The following is a 16,721-nucleotide window of genomic DNA, read 5'->3' as shown; positions in this document are numbered from 1 at the left end:
TATAAGTAACATGAGAGAATAACTATACTTTTCATTATTATTAGACGTCACACAGACCATCTGAAATGAACAAAACACTCCCTAATACATGTTCCTCTACGGTGTTATCTTGAAGGTCCAGAGGTCATGGTCATATCATAGCAGGCAAAACAATGACATTATTCTCTTAAATTTGGCACAGATCATCATTTATTCCCACAATAACTTAATCAAATCAAAGCTGCAGGAATGCAACAACCAAAGACATGATTTCTTTTATTTTTTTACTGTGTTCATGCTCGTCTGTGTAGGTAAAATAGATGTTAGTAAATATAGCAAATATATCAGATTGTTATAATGTATTTGATGCCAAGACATTGGATTGACCAGTTTGATCTATATTTCCTTCCTTTCTATTTCTTCCTCTTTTGGTTTTATTGTTCATTTTCATCTGCACTCTAGTACTGGCCGCTGCAGAATTATTGCACAAGTACTTCTGGTGTGCATTTATACATTGTGTGTAAAATATTAAAAGTTAATACACATTCTTCTTAACTAATGATTCACTGCCCATAACACTTATTTTGTTGCTGACATTTTTTATCCATCTTCATCCTCCACTGAGCAGTTATTCAGGATGATTCAAGACACTAAACCTGAAGAAATACTGAACCTTTTAATATCGTCTCATATGTTATTGTTCCCTGACGAAGGAGATGACTGAAATATGTGTGTTATGAATAATTTAACTGCTATGGCAAATAAAAAAGCTTTCGTGCACCCTGGATTACAGTATATTCCTTCATTACTTGCAGTCAACATAAATGACAACAATCACAAAAAAACAGATTTTAAAGGTAGTGTTTTTTATTCATGGTTGTAAAAGAGGCAGAACCATGAGACAGGTGGAAGTATTAAGTCTGTAGATGGTACAATGATGAGACATTTAATTGGAAGTGGTTCAGACAGAATACAAATCAGCATAGCTGTGAGATTAAAAAAAAAAAAAATCTATGGTTGACTCGGATGAAAACTAAAATGGACTTTAGTATCGTTATCGGCACACTAGAGCTAAAATAAAATATACTTCAAATAAAAAAAGGGGTAGTTACAGTCATTTAAAAAGGACAGTACAAGCTCTAAGCACTCTAACACATGCAGTCCTCCAGGAGTCAGACATTCCCAGCTTGTATGTAACGGCGTACATACACCACCTGTGGTGAACAAAGGCCGAGGTTTACTAAGCATCTTGGATTTGGTGGTTTCCTGTTAGTTTTGCCTTTTAGTTCACCTTGAATTACATGGACTGGTCACCAACCTTTACTAGAAAAACAGGATGAATAAACACAAACTAGGAAGCAATGCACGGAATTGGCCTTAGTATCAATGCCCTGCAACCTGAAGCACAGCTCATCTGCAATCACACATCAGTGACATAAACATTAATAACAACAAAAAAATAATAATTGTTTCTCCAGTGTACATTGTGTCTTTACTGCAACTGGAAACAAACAGGTATTCAGTGATAAAAAGTGGAGTTTTTACACAGGAAAATCCAAGTTGAGAGTGTGGAAATATGACTGATTGATCATGCAGCTCTGTAACAGTGACGATGTCATTTACATGTTCTGCAACAACTGGATCTACTTCTATGATGCACTGTGATTATCTAAAAGTAATGTGTGTGGTATGAGTTCCCAAACAGTGGTTTTTAAAAAAAAAAAACATGAGAGGAGGTTCACAGTGCTCTCTCACAGCAAGTAATCATGGCTCAATCTGCTTTGTGAGAAAAAGCGCAGGAGGTAAAAGAAAAAAAACATAATCTTGAACAAAATGAAATATGTAATCTCACACAATATTCTGTCTTTCACAAATGCAGAGAGAAATCAAGGGGCAAATGCAAAACAAAGCTGAGCTCAAAAAAAAAAATTTGTTTTTATACATTCCTTCATACTAAAGACTTACAGCCAGTAGCAAATACATTATCAACCCTCGGAATAATCGACAAGCACAGCGCTTGATGACGCTTCCCGGGGATGACTCACTCTTTGTTGTGAACCGTACCCAACATCAGAGGCTTAGACAATACCATCTGCAGGTTTGCAGCACCGCAGATAAGATATTTTTCATGAATCTGCTTTGTGAATTATCCAACCAAACATCATAAGATCATCAAAAGAGCTAAAGCACTATTCAACATACCTGAAAGGCCGTGCCAAATGCTTGTGGGTAGAAGATTTTGAGGTTTTAAAAAAAAAAAAAAAGTCAACAAACATCCAGATGTGATTTAGCTCGTATGAGGCGGATTTAATCGACATATTGGATGACGGATACATTAATATGAGCTTTACATGACTGCATTTCCCACGGGTAAATAATTGAGTGAAAATATCCTTCTCCTGGCCTGCTAACATGTAATTACATGGATGCACATCTTCAGAGGTAAAATTAGCACTATGCAATTTGTAGTCGTCTCCGTCAGAATTAACCACCAGTTAAATGAGAGGGTACAAGCTTTTCTTTCTGCATTCACTGTTTTGTAAAAGACACTTTGACATATTTTTTTTTGATACAATCCCAATACATTCTAGTGGTTACAACAGTTTAGTAATACTCTTCTTTTTAAAATTAAAAAAAAAACATGAGGGCGATAAAACCCTAAAGACCTCACATCAAGCGTGTGGGCCTGTAGTAATAGACATGCATAAAAAGGCCAGATGGAGCGGACAAGACAGGATGCATCACTCACTCACAACTAAAAAAAAAGCCTCTAATAATGAAAAAAATCTTTATGCAATCAATCATTTTTACACTGTATATAAAATTGGCACACACTAACGAGGAAAAATAGGTTAATAAGCCAGCGACAAATGATATCAAAAACAACAAAAAGCATAACTGTGTGTAACTGTGGCTTGCTCGAAGGGTGCAATGATAGCAGACGAAAAAAAAAAGCAAAAAAAAAAAAATGAAACGGAGGCAGAGGTCAGCCTTCGGAGACTGATCCAACATTCTCCAAATCTAGGACTCTGTCTTTTTTTTGTTTTTCTTTAGGAAGGAAGGAGTGCGGAACTTCTTTTTCTTTTTGGAGGGTGATTTGCTGGGAGACTCGTCACCCTCCTGGTCGCCAGCGTCAGCAGCTTCCTCCCCCTCGGCTGCGTCTGCGGTGGCAGGGGCAGGGGCGGGGGCGGGGGCGGAGTCTTCGGCAGGAAGTGCTGGAGCGTCGGAGGGGTCGTCGGGTGTTAAATCTGGAAGGGTCTGTCTCAGGGTGGCTGCGTCGCTGTCGTCCTTATAGGTTTGCTCTGGCAAGGATTCTGGTGGTGGTGGGGGAGGGAGGGGAGGGGGAGGAAATGGAGAGTTATTGATCTCAAAGAGTAAACTGATGCATCTGCGCTGCTGAGCTTTCACACCACGGAAGCCGCTACGAATCAACCACTGGATAAGCTGGAAAATCCGTGTGACTTTCTACTTAAAAAGCATCAAACTGTCACAGCAAGAGTTCACACAAGCTGCCATCTTAAGTGAACAACATCTATGAGACTAATGTATTTAAATCAGTTTAAGACATTATTGACTTTGAACTATACAGAGAATATGTGCTCCCCAGTTTAAGAAAGCCTTTGAGGACAAAAATCTAACATTTCAACAAGCAAACTTCCCACTAAAAGCCAAAAGGGCCCTTCAGACACACACACACACACTCTACTAAAATAATACACATCACACCCAAACTCACACCGTCACTCAGATCAAAAACCAAACAAAGATGCTCCGTTTCTCTTACATTACATATAGAAACCTCAAAGTTTCTCTTTTGTTTTTATCTCTGAGAATGACAATAAGCAACAAAAAAATAAAATCCCAATAATTAAAATCAGGATTTTTTTTTTTCTTTCTGACTCCTTTTATTCTCCTTATTTTGACTGGTGCAAGCTGGTACTCTTTATCTTTGTGTTACCTTCAATGAAACAGGGAAATCTTAATGAGTGCAGTTCCCTTGCTCATTTGCACCCTGTGTACAAACAAACAACAAGAAAAAAAAAAGAAAAGTCTACAACAACAAAAAATACAGCAATACTGTACTTTCAGAGGTTTTAATAAGAAAACCACACAAGAAGGATTACATAACGAGTCAGGGGGGATGAAGGTGAATTAATTCAAAACCTGAGAAGCTCTATAAGTTAAAATTATTAACAGGAGTCAGAAAGTCAGAACCAGTGAGCATGAAACCAGTTGCTGGGAGTATAGACACTAGATGATCTTCATACTGAGAGCTAGAAGAGTGTTTGCATTTCTTTTCTAAGTTTCCAAATTACAATAAAGTAGTATACTGTCTGATCATTTCTCTCTCTGTCTTTATGTAGAAGTTGTTCTTGGGATGATATATCAAGGATTTAGTTTCTTTTTTATTTTTTATTTTTCAAATGAATGAATAATCTTTTTCAGATAATCTACCTATAGCAGGAGAGTGAGAGATCATAATCGTAAAAGTGGAACATATTTGTTTGAATACACGAGCAATAAAGCATAAATCTAACCTTTGTGTTTGCCAAAGTATGTTTTCCTGTAAAAAGCATGTAAACAGGGTTATGTTGGAACAAAATACTGGTCTGATATTGAATTTTCCTCATCACATTATACTATAATACTAGGGCAAACAAGTTTTAGCCATATGCTAAGTCTTTTTTGCATGTATGCAGCCATCAAAACCCCTTTGTAGGTTTTCAATTTTAATTAGAGTCAAATTATGAGAATAAAAAGTCAGAAGACACTTTGTAAAGCTTGACAGGCAACAGTAACTAAGGGGCCGGGCTTACTAAACATAAACAGCTTTTTTCATTAGTAAAATAGTCAAATATATTCAGAAATTTCTTATAAGTTTTGCTGTTTTTATTTTATGAAGAAATATCAGTGTTGATTTAGTTTGGCTTTTCTAGAAACTATCTTTTAAATGTTATTTAGGTGACTGTCTCTTCCTGTAAAAATACTCCCAGCGAAAACAGTTAAGAAGCACTGAGTGCTGACGCTGCATCGGCTTCAGTAAACTTCAGGGATCAGTGGCCCAAACAGCATCCAAACCGCTGCGTCAAGCTCACACTCTGCAGCCAGATGCAAACACAACCGCAGTACAGCTTTGTTCAGTTTTTTTAAAAAGTTGCTCACATGCAACAGAGACCTTTTGTCAAGACCTGAGAAAACACTACACACCAGTCGTCATTTCAGATCTCTCATGTCTGTCAGGACAGAGATGAGGCCGAACACACCCACAGATAAAAATGGACACTAAACACCACACAGCCAAGCTTTGTGCTTCAACCGTCTTTCAAGCTAAACCGACAGCGAGTCTCAGCAAAAGCCAACAGCAGGAAGTTTACTTCCGAAGCCACACTTAAATAAAGCACTGATGTACCTGGTAAAGGACTCGTCTGCAAGACAAAACAACATTCAACACGTTTTTCGAAACATTACCTGATTTTTCCCATGAGACAGAAAATATACAGTGTCATATAACATTGATAGAATGTGCATATATGTGCAAGAGAGGTTGGTTAACTGGATAGTGAATCATTAGCAGGAAGAGAAGAAAAGTTATCTAATGTAAAAAGGTTTTGTAGGTTGTGAGGTTTACTTCAGGAACATCCTCCACTGGGCTTACTGTGATTTAAATCCATGATATTACTGCGATAAGTTTGTAAGGAAGATATCAAGATGCCGTCAGTATTCAGGCCAGGATCGTTTTATTTTTTGGAGAGAGGGAGGAGCTCTGAAATAACCCCCAACAACACAACACAGAGAAAGAGATTCAGAGAACCGAGTTAAGACCGACTGAACAGTCACAAAACCCGGGCAAACAGGTTAGTTCAAACCACAAAACAGCTCTAAAACTGAAGCCATGCAGAGAAAAAAAAAAAAGGGGAAACACAAGCATGGAGGTGACGGGTATAGTAATTAAGAGGGTGGTGAGGTCAGGTGGAACAGTACGTACTTACTATGGCAACAGGTACTCTTTTGTATTTCCTTCTCCTGATTGTAATCGCAGCCACAAAGAAGAAAAAAAGCACAAGTAGAAACAAATGTCTATGCAGATCAAACCACAGGCACCGTGTTAAATTATAAAAGGAATTAAAAAATGTGAAAATAGAGAAAAAAAAATAATCAAACACCAGAAGAAAAAAATAAATAAATAAAAAAGAATGGTTGGGAACCATTCTTAGTAGACCCCAAAAAAGATGGAGAATGGAAGCGAAGGGGAAAAGGAGATCTTGTCCAGAGAGACATTTGTTATATAACAACATTTCAGGTATTAGATTACACCGGCATTAAAAGCTACTCATCCCCTTCCTCCCTCATGTTGACTTTAATTAACTCACACAATGAGGAAAACTTGTTGTGTATGACTGGAATAATGCCAATTATCATTTAATTAAAATGTATCAGATTATAACTTCCTGATTCTTTTTTTTTTTTTTTTAAAGAGCCAGAGCTGGTATCATTGTGGATGATACTGCTGACATACTGTAGGTGTAATCCAATAGTAATAAAGACCAAGAGGGAGAAAATAAAAAAGAAAGAACAAAAATAGTCTGCACTGGGGTCCATCAATTCATGCTAAAATACTTATTTTTCAAATATAATAATAATCTATTCAGTATATCTCACTGTTGTGTCTCTGGTATTAAACCTTGAGACTGCAGTAGATTATCTGGCCCTGTAATTTTCCATCTCTCATGGCATAAACCTAATTAAATAATCAAAACCTCTTGGCCTCTTATTACAGAAAACACAGCACGGCAGCACCTGTAGTAGTATTATTAAAAGACCACGACATGAACAGACCCCAAGACAGACAGGCAGATGGACAGGCAGGAGCCTCCGCATTCCCTCTTTAGAGCCTAGAAAAACCAAAACACCCAGCCACAGAGGACTGGGAAAAACCCATGCTGAACCAGGCAGGACAAGGCCAGGCCAGGTAATTCGTCAAGCCAACCTACCTTCCTCTGCTCTGATTGGGGTGCTGGGAGGCGTGGAGGTGGGTTTCTGGCCCGTGGCCTCCTCCTCAGGCTCTTCTAGTTGTTCTGGTTCTGAAAGAAAATCCGCAGAAATAAAAACAGTGAAAAAAAACTATTTACTCAAAATAAATAAGCAATATAAAAAAAAATCAAGGAACCACTTAATAAATGTTAAATCGATCTAAATTATTCAAAATACCTTTAGAAACTTATAAATTCTGACTAAAGCTTTGTCTCAGAGAATCTTGTGCAACATTGCAACACAAAGAAAAGGGAGGAACACAAAGAACCAAACCAGGGAGGAAGCGTTAATGAGGAGAACACTGCAAACCCTTTCAGATAAATCCCAGTAGAGTCAACTTTATTAAAATGTCCCAAAGAGCCAAACAAACCAAAACTACCATTAGTTTTAATCAGAGGCACAGGAGGGAGAGTGGACACCAACAGAGATATATCCAGGACAGGTTAGCAGGAAGAGAAGGAGGACACCATTATTCAAGTCCACACATGGGTTGCTCTGATTGGATGACTGAGCTCAAACATAGTTTCTGCAAAAGGAAGGAAAAAAAAAAAAAAAAAAAAAAAAAAAAAAAATCGCAAAATCGCTTTTAGACTTGAGGAGTGAGCGCGATGGGTTTAAACCTCAAGATGAGCTTGCTTTTAACTCTTAACAACCTCTCTTCTCAGCTCCTCGTCCAATCAAACGGCAGAAAGGTATTTGATCTGCCAGAGCTCTGATGCCTTTAGACAAGACATCAGAGAGATGGGATGGGGAGGAGGGGGAAAAAAAAAAAAAAAAAAATCAAGCAAAGGCTTCAGAGATTGAACTGTGGGTAGGGAGGGTGCTTGGACAAAGTAAAACAACGGCAGCAGACTCAAAACCCCCAGAAAGAGGAGAGAACACAGCAGGCGGGGATTCCCAAAAGTCTCAGTGCAGTGGTATGTAGTGAGACGGGCCAGGGCTGAGCAGGGGGAGGAGGGAAGCGGAAGGCCAGAGTTTAGGCTGGACTCCGCTTCTTCTGGTGTACCTGGAGCCTGATCTCCCTCAGCTGCTTCTACTACCGTCGGCTCCTTGCTGAGGGCTAGCAGCACGGCGCAGTGGAACTCCTTGTGGGGGGAATCTGGTGCTGAAAAACACTCGTCCGCGGTCGAAAAAACTTCGTCTGTAACCGTCCCTGCGGAGCCCTGCTCAGAGGCCGGTGTAGCCGGGGTGGGAGCTGCGAGCGGAGCTTTCTCTAAGGTGGGCGAGTCATTCGCAGACTGTAGAGGTGTGGAGATAGAGGCTCGACCCTCTGGTACCATTTCAGGCTCTGGACAGGACTCACTGGAGGCCGATCCCTCCCTACAATCGTCTTGTCCCTGCACTGTGAATCCGTGTGTTTGGGTGTGTGTGTGGAGAGATAACATCACAGTCCGGCCAAACTGAAGATCATTCATTTCCCCCCCCCCCCCCTTTATTACAAGTATGTTTTAAAAATACTTCCAATTTTATTATAACTATGTTTAAAATAAGTTTCCCATACACATTTCTTGAGGAAGAGTGATTACAGAAGGAGCAAGCTGGGAATTACACAACACAATTCCCTCTTGTCCCTGCGATACAACGTTACCCTGAGAACTCAAACCTGCACTGATGGAAGCGCTACCTGCATTAGTCATTATACAAAACAGTCAAATCATAACCAGAACTCATGACCATGGAAAAAAACTGCAGATTTTTACACCTGAAACTTGGTAAAAGTGATAAAAGTGAGCCACACAGCTGTTCTTTGTCTTAATTGTGACTATTGTTCCATCCCCAGCACAATTTACACAATTCCAGATTCATTTTATCTTCTCAGCTTCGCTCGTCACTTTTACCTTCGGGCCCTTTCTGTTTCTGCTCCACCTCCTTGCGGTATTCGTCCAGCTCCTGGTCGGTGAGTTTGGTGAAGGGGTTTGGACCCTGCTTGCTGACGATGACCTTGGGCTGGTACTCCTTTTCGATGATGGCCTTGGATGCGGTCACTAGCTCCCCCTTCAGGAGACAGACGAGAAAGGAAGAGATGATCAAATATATGTTAGTCACTGCAGGTGGTTACACATTGCTGGCAGAAAATTTGTTGAAAATTAAAGTTAGATTTTTTGAAAGGGATTATCAGATTAGAGGCGGTTAATTTCAATAACTTTTACGCAGCATGAGCAGAAATATCAGCCGTATTAGGTGAATGTAAAACATCAGAGCACATGTTAGAGCTAACAGGCCATTTCATAACACAGGAAGCACGTGTGATGATGCCAAATAATAGGCTACTTCTTATTTATGGTGAATTATTCCATTGAAAAACATTTATTAAATCCAACACTGACAGATTTGAGAAAGAGTCCAACATTACATCACCAGGTACACAGAGAATGGCCGAGGTGAAGCCAAAAAAACTGCAGTAAACTAACAAACAGCAGTAGTTGTATTCTATAAAACAAAAACATTGACTCAGTTTTAACTTTACTTAATCTTTTGTGGACTTTATATTCTTTAAAATACATGCAGTCAACACCACCATCACTGAATAGAATACCTGCACTCTTTACTTCCCACCTCAACTTGAAACAATATATTTTGAGATTGAAAATCTCTCCTGCAGACGGACTCGTAACCTAGCTGGCAGAAAGATACATTAATTTAACTGCATCCAAAGTTCTCAGGCTTTAGAAATGGTTAGGTCACATGACCATACAAACATAAAGGGAGAATTGCCTCATTCTTGCACCACTATTTGCTTTATATATACTGATATGTACAGGTGTAAAGTGCTTATCTGTGGGCTCGGGGGAACAGTTGGGAGGATGATGTGAAGAACAGGTGAGTAATATTTGTGACAGCAGCAAGTAAGTACCTTTCTAATTGATTTAGCAGGACTATAGGACCCCTCGGACACATCGAGGCCATCAATAGTGTCTGTACAGTCAGACAGAGGGGCGTCCTGCAATAGTAAACCCAGTGAGGTGGGGGCACAACCCAGCTCTTGAACACCAGCACATTCAAATTTGCAGTCTGTCAGGCAGGCGTGAATGTGTGCAGACATTCGCAAACATATCAACTTCCACACACGCAGAGGTGGAAAGTACTACGATATTCCCGCTAGATTAGAAATACTATTGCTTTGGTTTTATTACTCAAGTAGAGGTGAAGCTTCTTGTGTTGAAAACTGATCAAGTAAAAGATCAAAAATGACTTTTTTTAACACTACTTTGAGTAAAAGATGTATATGGTCACTGTGAAACTGAGTCTTCCTGGTTGTACAACAACACAACTGCAGGCTAATCTGCAATTCTGCCTTGTTTTAAAAAGTAATTCTTCTCATTTATTTAATCAGAAACTCTGTGAAATCTTGGTAAAAGTAAGGTTACTTATTTCCAGCTGTCTTTGTGATTAGTTGCTTTCCACCTCTGCATCCACACGTACCCTGACAAGAATACAGGAACATTGGAAAAGCATGCAAAGAGAGAGTGTCGTGGAAAGAGACATGGGGTGATGGAAAGCATAGCAGTGATGAGACAAATAGCCAGGACAGGATCATGCATTGTGAGGACAAACTATCCACACAAGGGGGTGCTGAACACTACGGTACAATGTACCGAGTCTTAAAACAACAACACATCAAGGCCTGCTTTGGTCTGCTACCTGATGTGCTGGGTGACGTTTTAAGTAAGCCATTTGATTAACACACTAAAAGAAATAATTAGCAGCTCTGTTTTAATATGCTCATCGTCCTGCTCCTCTGTGTGTCTGGGTTAAATGTTCAGGAAGCTTAGTCTCCAATGTGGAAAAACTGAGCTACCCGGCGTAGGAAGGGCGAACCATGCAAACTGTACTTATTTTTCCTCATGTTTTGCCTTTTTACCTCTTAAAAAGAGGATTAACAGTACATGCACAGGAAAAAAAGGCATAATTATGGTTGATTGTAGTGGGGATTTTGTTGGAACATTTCATGGAACCAAAAAAACCAGCCTGCAAATGACAGATAACAGTCCTAACCGCAACGCAAAACAAATAAAAACCTCAAAGAAATGGAGGTTGGGAAAAAACCAAAAAACAAAAAACCAACAACAACCAATGTATGAATACAGACACAACCTGAGCTGGCAGGTTTGGAGAGCAGAGTGAGGTTACCTCTCCCACATACTACTCACCTGCCAGATTGACAATCTCTGTGGTCAAAGAATAATGTCACAGTTATAAAGTCACCCCATGCTTGGGGACACAACATGGAGGACATGTTTTTTGCTCTCTGTTATTAGTGGTGAAGTTACTCCTTCAGAAACTGATGTCAAATCAGATTCCAATGGGTATAAAATTTTGATGGCAGCCAATTTTCTTCTATTAAAAAAGATCTTTAATTTAACTTTGCGCACAATATTCACACATTGCAGCATTTTGGTTTAGGGGTGACACCAGACCTGGACAGAATATATTATTAAAATATTTTTTTTGGAAATTTGAAATGTATGTAGACTGAATAAAAAATACACCAAACATGTGACTGTTTTCATTCATCTCCAGGTCAGGATGGCTGTAGCAGTGGGGTTTTTATGTGCCGGGTTGTTCACAGACTGACCTGGTTGAAGGAGCGTTCCACCACAGTGCCGGCACACAGAACCTGAGACTGGGGCCCTGCTGTCTTTATGTCCTGCAGGTTCTGCTCCCGGATCTATGAAAAAAACAAACGAAAAACAAACAAACAACATTTTTAGTACAAAAAAAGAATACTAAACATACAATACATCCTGCTTAAGAAGCCTTCAAGTACATTAAGAGCCTTAAGTGGTCTAATAAAAGATAATCCCTGATACCTTATTCCTCATTTCCAGGACTTCTTTCGGGTTGGTGTTCAACGGGATGAACTGATTGGCTGCCGCAGCCTGGCGGAGTCCGTCTTCTTTTGTCCACTGTAAACACCACATAACGTGTTAAGAAAACAAATAAAGCCAAGATATACAAAATGACATAAAAACCCAAGCACAAAAAAAAATAGATTCAGACAAAATACTATGCAGGCTTCACAATACGAGAATCATGCTGAACTGAAATGGACAAAGTGAAATGACTGTAAAAATGTTTTAATGCAAAAAAGTGAACCAATGATGATGAAGCACATTTAGAAAATATGTGCAAGATTCATTTTTACTTTTATAAAAAGACTGAAGAAGTGTTGGTTTACTATGGGACTGTTTTACATCATTAACCTGCATTTCCTCCCTGATGCATTTCTCCAGTAATGTTATCATCTAACTGAATCTAGCATGTTTGATCTGTGCAGTGAAGTGCACAGACGCTGACCAGAGCAGGGACTCAATTCTCTAATCGAAAAGCATTAAGACGGTTTTGATATATGGTAGATTTAGCTTTTTTGTGTGTTTTTTTTTTAATGTGACATAAAATGTCACATGTGTCATAAAAGAGCTGAAATGACATTAAATGAATTAATGAGGAATTTGTCAAAAAATGCAAGAAAACTATTCTATAGATTACATTACTCATTTTACACTAAATAGCTAATGGCTGTCTTCCACTATCATTTTTTTGTTTTTGTTTTTTTACATTCATCCATAAGACTCAATGCTGAACTCTAGAAACTAGATGAACCAGAATTAGGCTGCTGGAGGCAATTAAGCACTTTAATACTAACAAGAAACCACATCTGACACTATGAAAGTTTCAGCAAGAGAAACATAATGTTAATGAACATACTGGAAATGAGAGGGAATTGTGGTTTATGATTTAATAGGCTGCTTGTACGACTGGTTTTAAGAGATAGTTATATGCTCCTTCGGGCGATGATTAGTCAGAAACTGCTAATAAGACAGTGTACTGAAAACCCATTTGTCATCATCATTGATATACCATTAGAATTAAAAAAAAAAAAATCAAAAAACAACAAAATCAACTGAAAACATCACAGAATGAGAATAAAAAAACAACAGAAAACGTGAAGGGGTAAGGGAGGGAGAAGTGAAGGGTGGTGGGTGGCGAGAAGTGAGGGAGTGTGAGGACAATGAGGCTGGCTTACGAAGCGAGAGTGGCAGTGAGGGGTGAGCTGGCATCACCAAAGTCATTTCCCAGGCTGATACACAACAACAAGGACGACAGAGATAAGAGAGAAACACACCCGAGGACATTCGCCCACGTTGGGACAAAAACAAAGCCATTGTCACAACGCTACACACTGAGACAAGAGTGTATCTTTCCAGCAGAGGATGAAACCTTTCATTGTTTAGTTAAATAAAAAATGTTCCTCTTAATGTGACAAACCCATCTCTTTTTTTTTTTTTCCCACAAACACGTTGTTTTTGTAAACCTGGTAATGCTCAGCATGATTGCAGGAACCCATTTCTTGCACCAAACTGAATGAGCAGCGGGTGATTAATAGAAAATCAAATCTTCAGCTTTCATGCAAAATGTTTTTTTTTTTAATCATTTTTGAAACTAAGCATGTAATTCGCTGTGGAAAGCGGAAGCTCATGACTTCATTCCTGTATTTGCTCTGAGCTTGGCTGGTTAGCTGCCAAACTAGGGGGCTAGATGAAGAAGGGTTTCTTGATGGAGGTAGCTGGGTCGGGTTGGTTGAGTATGAGATGAACATGTAAACACGATATACTCACTGAGAAAGAGTCTCACAACACAACATTTCCTACTTTCCCAACAGGAGATAATTGATTTAAAAGTCAGGTCAAATTTGTTCAGTTTTGCTTTTTTTTTTTTTTTTTTTTTTGCTTTTAACAAATCCACTCATGCAGGCGATCACCTTGAGGTGTTCAAAACCAGAAGAAAACTAGAGAGGACAAAAACAAAAAAGGGGAAACGTACAACTGGGAGCAGTTGCAGGTATTTGAGGAAAATAAAAAAAAAAAATCAGAAAAGCAGGCTGCATAACTCTTTGCCGAGGAAAGTTCATACTAAAGATTTCTGTTTTACTTTATTGTTTTTCTTTTAAAATGTCTGTCATGTATCTGGCATTATTCAGGAAATTAAATTTTCTCAATTAAAGCCATGCCACCTCCCTTATTTATGCAAGCAATGTGTTAGAAGATGTATAATAAAGAAGCTCTGTGTGTGAGCAACCCACAAAGCAAACTGACACTAATGAGATTTTAGTTGATATAGCCTCAAATCTCGCTACACTCGCTTTATTTTTCCAACTGACTCATCTTTAAGCGACAAAGTAAGCTAACTAATAAAACCAAGAGTGCGTATTATGGTTAGCAGCAACATCACCGTGTCTTGCCATGTTTACCTGCCCACTTGAGGACTCATGCCACACCCCTGCTGCTCGCTCCTCTGGGAAAAACATCAACACCAACAATGCATTTCACTACTACACATGCAGTGGGGCATGCTGTGGGCAGATGGCCTGGCATCATGAAGCGTTAAGAGACCAGAAGGAAAAAAGGAAAAAAAAACACCCAGCTAAGCTTAAGAGGTAATTAAAAGAGTAGAGGTAACTGCATCAGATAGGTGGGTTAATAGGACATCTTAAATTACAGTGAGTGAACCTAAAAAAAAGCTTAGCAGTGAAAAACAGGATTCTGTTTTTAGCCCTGCAATCACTTATGTAAAAAGAAAAAACAGCTTTGTGCTAAACTTTTACCCCTCGCTGTCCCCTGAGCCTCAAGATGCCGACCACCTACCCGTTTCCACCAACAAGGTAGCTGTAAAATCTATACTATGAACAATAAGGTAGGCACAGACCAAGCAGTTGGTTATACAGCTTGGCACGCAGACACCGGACGAGAGAGACTGCAGCAAGGGTTTGACGTGATCGTGTGTTATGTTCGTCCACACCTTAGGCTTCGACTTGGGGCTGCTGCCGTCGGGCCCGTCCTCGTAGGGCTCGTCGGGCCGGCCGCCGGCATTGAGCCAGCGGGTCTTGTCACGCTGGCCGCGCTGGAAGCTGTGTTTCAGCGGGGAGCGAGCACCTGAGTCGCTGTCCTCCCCGTAGGAGTAACCACCGTGGGAGGAGGGAGCGTTCTCCACGTCACTGTACTTTTTAGCTTTGTCTCGCAATGCCGGGCAGCGGTAAGGATAGCCCGTCCTGTAGCCCTGGAAGACATGAGGACAAGGAGATAGAACGACAGCAGGGTTTAGAAAATGATTAATACAGTAACTATCAAAGTTTAAAGTGAGACTATTTACCTTTTAAAAGAAGAAATAACACATTCTTTTTCTTAAAAATGTTATTTATAAGCAATAAAACATACATTTGCTCAATGCAATCTTATCTACTTGTGTTACTCTTACACAAAAGTTATTCAGCAGATTAATTGTGGATGTCATCAAACAAGAGATGTAATAATATATTCTCAGAACCTCCCACCTCTCCACTCTGCTGCAAAAAGTTTAAAGTTTTTCCCTTTTTCTTTGTAGTTACCAAGTTGTCGAGCATTCTCATGAGAGCCTCAAACTCCTGCTCCCCGACTTGCCACTTGGGGTGTGTAGAGGACCCGTCGCCGGCTGGCTCAGGGACCCGTGGGCGAGACTTGTATTTCGCCGGGTCCAGCATCACCAGATTATCTGGCCCTCCAGCGCTGGCCAGTGTTCGCACCTGGCAGAAATGTTGTGGGAATACAGACAGACAAAAACACAGACAGATCCAGAGTACAGAAGGGAAAAAAAAAAAAAAAGTGGACATGAGGACATACAAAGACACACAAACATCCAATAAAATAAACATGTACATGAAGAAATATGAACATATATAGAGAAGTGGAGAGACAAGGGACAAAGACAATTGTTATGAAAAATACAGACAAACATATGATACCAAATATCACAAAAACAAATGACAAACTCATACTCAAAGATATAGAAGTTATTTTACATAAATAAATGCCCTGGTGCTAGTCGCTATTGCCAACTCATATTACAAAGTGAATGTCCTTTAGAGAGCTTAACGTGTGTCCTACCTGGATCTCACAGGCAGTGACCAGGTTGTGGATGTAATAGAAAGCTTCCTCCACTGTTTCACCTACAGACACCAAGCCATGGTTCCTTAGGATGAGCACCTGGAGGATAGGGAAAAATAACAACAGAAAAATGTCTGTTGTTGCTCCAATTCTTCATGTTTTCTCACACACACACACAAACACACACACACACACACACACACACACAGTGCCGTTACCTTGCTGTTAGGCCCCAGGTTCCTCTGTATGACAGCGGTTTCTTCATCATCCACCAGTATGCCGTGGTAGTCATGGTAGGCCACCTCACCCAGAGACAGCGCCTCAGGTGAGATGGGCAGCAGGCCGCATTTCATGGCCGACACCTGCGTCCATAAAAAAACAAAAAAACCCAAGGTGACGTAACATATAACTTACTATGATGTGTCCATTTCTGTTTGTGTATTGGGTATAATTACTACGTGTGCACTGTCACTTACCGCAGCACCCGCAGATGTGTGTACATGCACAATACACTTGACGTCAGGCCGTGCGGCGTAGATGGCAGAGTGTAGAGTGAAGCCGGCCTGGTTGACCCCGAGGTTGGTGCTTCCTCGGTCCACTACTTCACCTTGAAGGTTTATCTTCACCTGCAAAGGTGGGGCAGACGACAACAGGTTTAATAATCATGATATCAGCTATGCATCTCAATCAGACTACAAGCGGTTCATTTTTGTCAAACACCTCTGTATTTTATTACATAAGAAATTAACTAATGGATCTAAAGAGGAATTAAGAAAAAATCTCATCATT

At 39.9% G+C, this 16,721-nt stretch overlaps 1 protein-coding gene across 10 annotated transcripts in view; it reads right to left on the bottom strand.

Annotated features, from left to right (window-relative positions):
* Positions 1-824: 824 nt before the first annotated feature.
* The window catches only part of add1 (adducin 1 (alpha)), a 30,139-nt gene continuing 14,242 nt past the window's right edge, over positions 825-16,721 (bottom strand). Inside the window, exons 6-17 of one of the 10 annotated variants that reach the window (XM_044333231.1) lie at positions 16,409-16,558; positions 16,151-16,294; positions 15,933-16,031; positions 15,398-15,571; positions 14,719-15,069; positions 11,823-11,918; positions 11,588-11,680; positions 9,866-9,952; positions 8,850-9,006; positions 8,018-8,353; positions 6,972-7,061; positions 825-3,293 (exon numbers count right to left, since the gene is read on the bottom strand). In XM_044333231.1, the coding sequence (XP_044189166.1) occupies positions 3,001-3,293; positions 6,972-7,061; positions 8,018-8,353; positions 8,850-9,006; positions 9,866-9,952; positions 11,588-11,680; positions 11,823-11,918; positions 14,719-15,069; positions 15,398-15,571; positions 15,933-16,031; positions 16,151-16,294; positions 16,409-16,558 (2,070 nt within the window). In that variant the 3' untranslated portion in view covers positions 825-3,000. Of the gene's footprint in view, positions 3,294-5,965; positions 6,004-6,971; positions 7,062-7,607; positions 8,354-8,849; positions 9,007-9,865; positions 9,953-11,587; positions 11,681-11,822; positions 11,919-14,718; positions 15,070-15,397; positions 15,572-15,932; positions 16,032-16,150; positions 16,295-16,408; positions 16,559-16,721 lie in introns of those variants that run through there. The other 9 variants (XM_044333229.1, XM_044333230.1, XM_044333226.1 and 6 more) reach the window with 9 other exon arrangements.

The sequence above is a fragment of the Thunnus albacares genome, chromosome 18 (assembly GCF_914725855.1).
Source record: "Thunnus albacares chromosome 18, fThuAlb1.1, whole genome shotgun sequence".
In the NCBI taxonomy this organism is placed as follows: domain Eukaryota; kingdom Metazoa; phylum Chordata; class Actinopteri; order Scombriformes; family Scombridae; genus Thunnus; species Thunnus albacares.
Note: the sequence above shows the minus strand (reverse complement) of the source record. Positions and strands in the feature narration are given on the sequence as shown.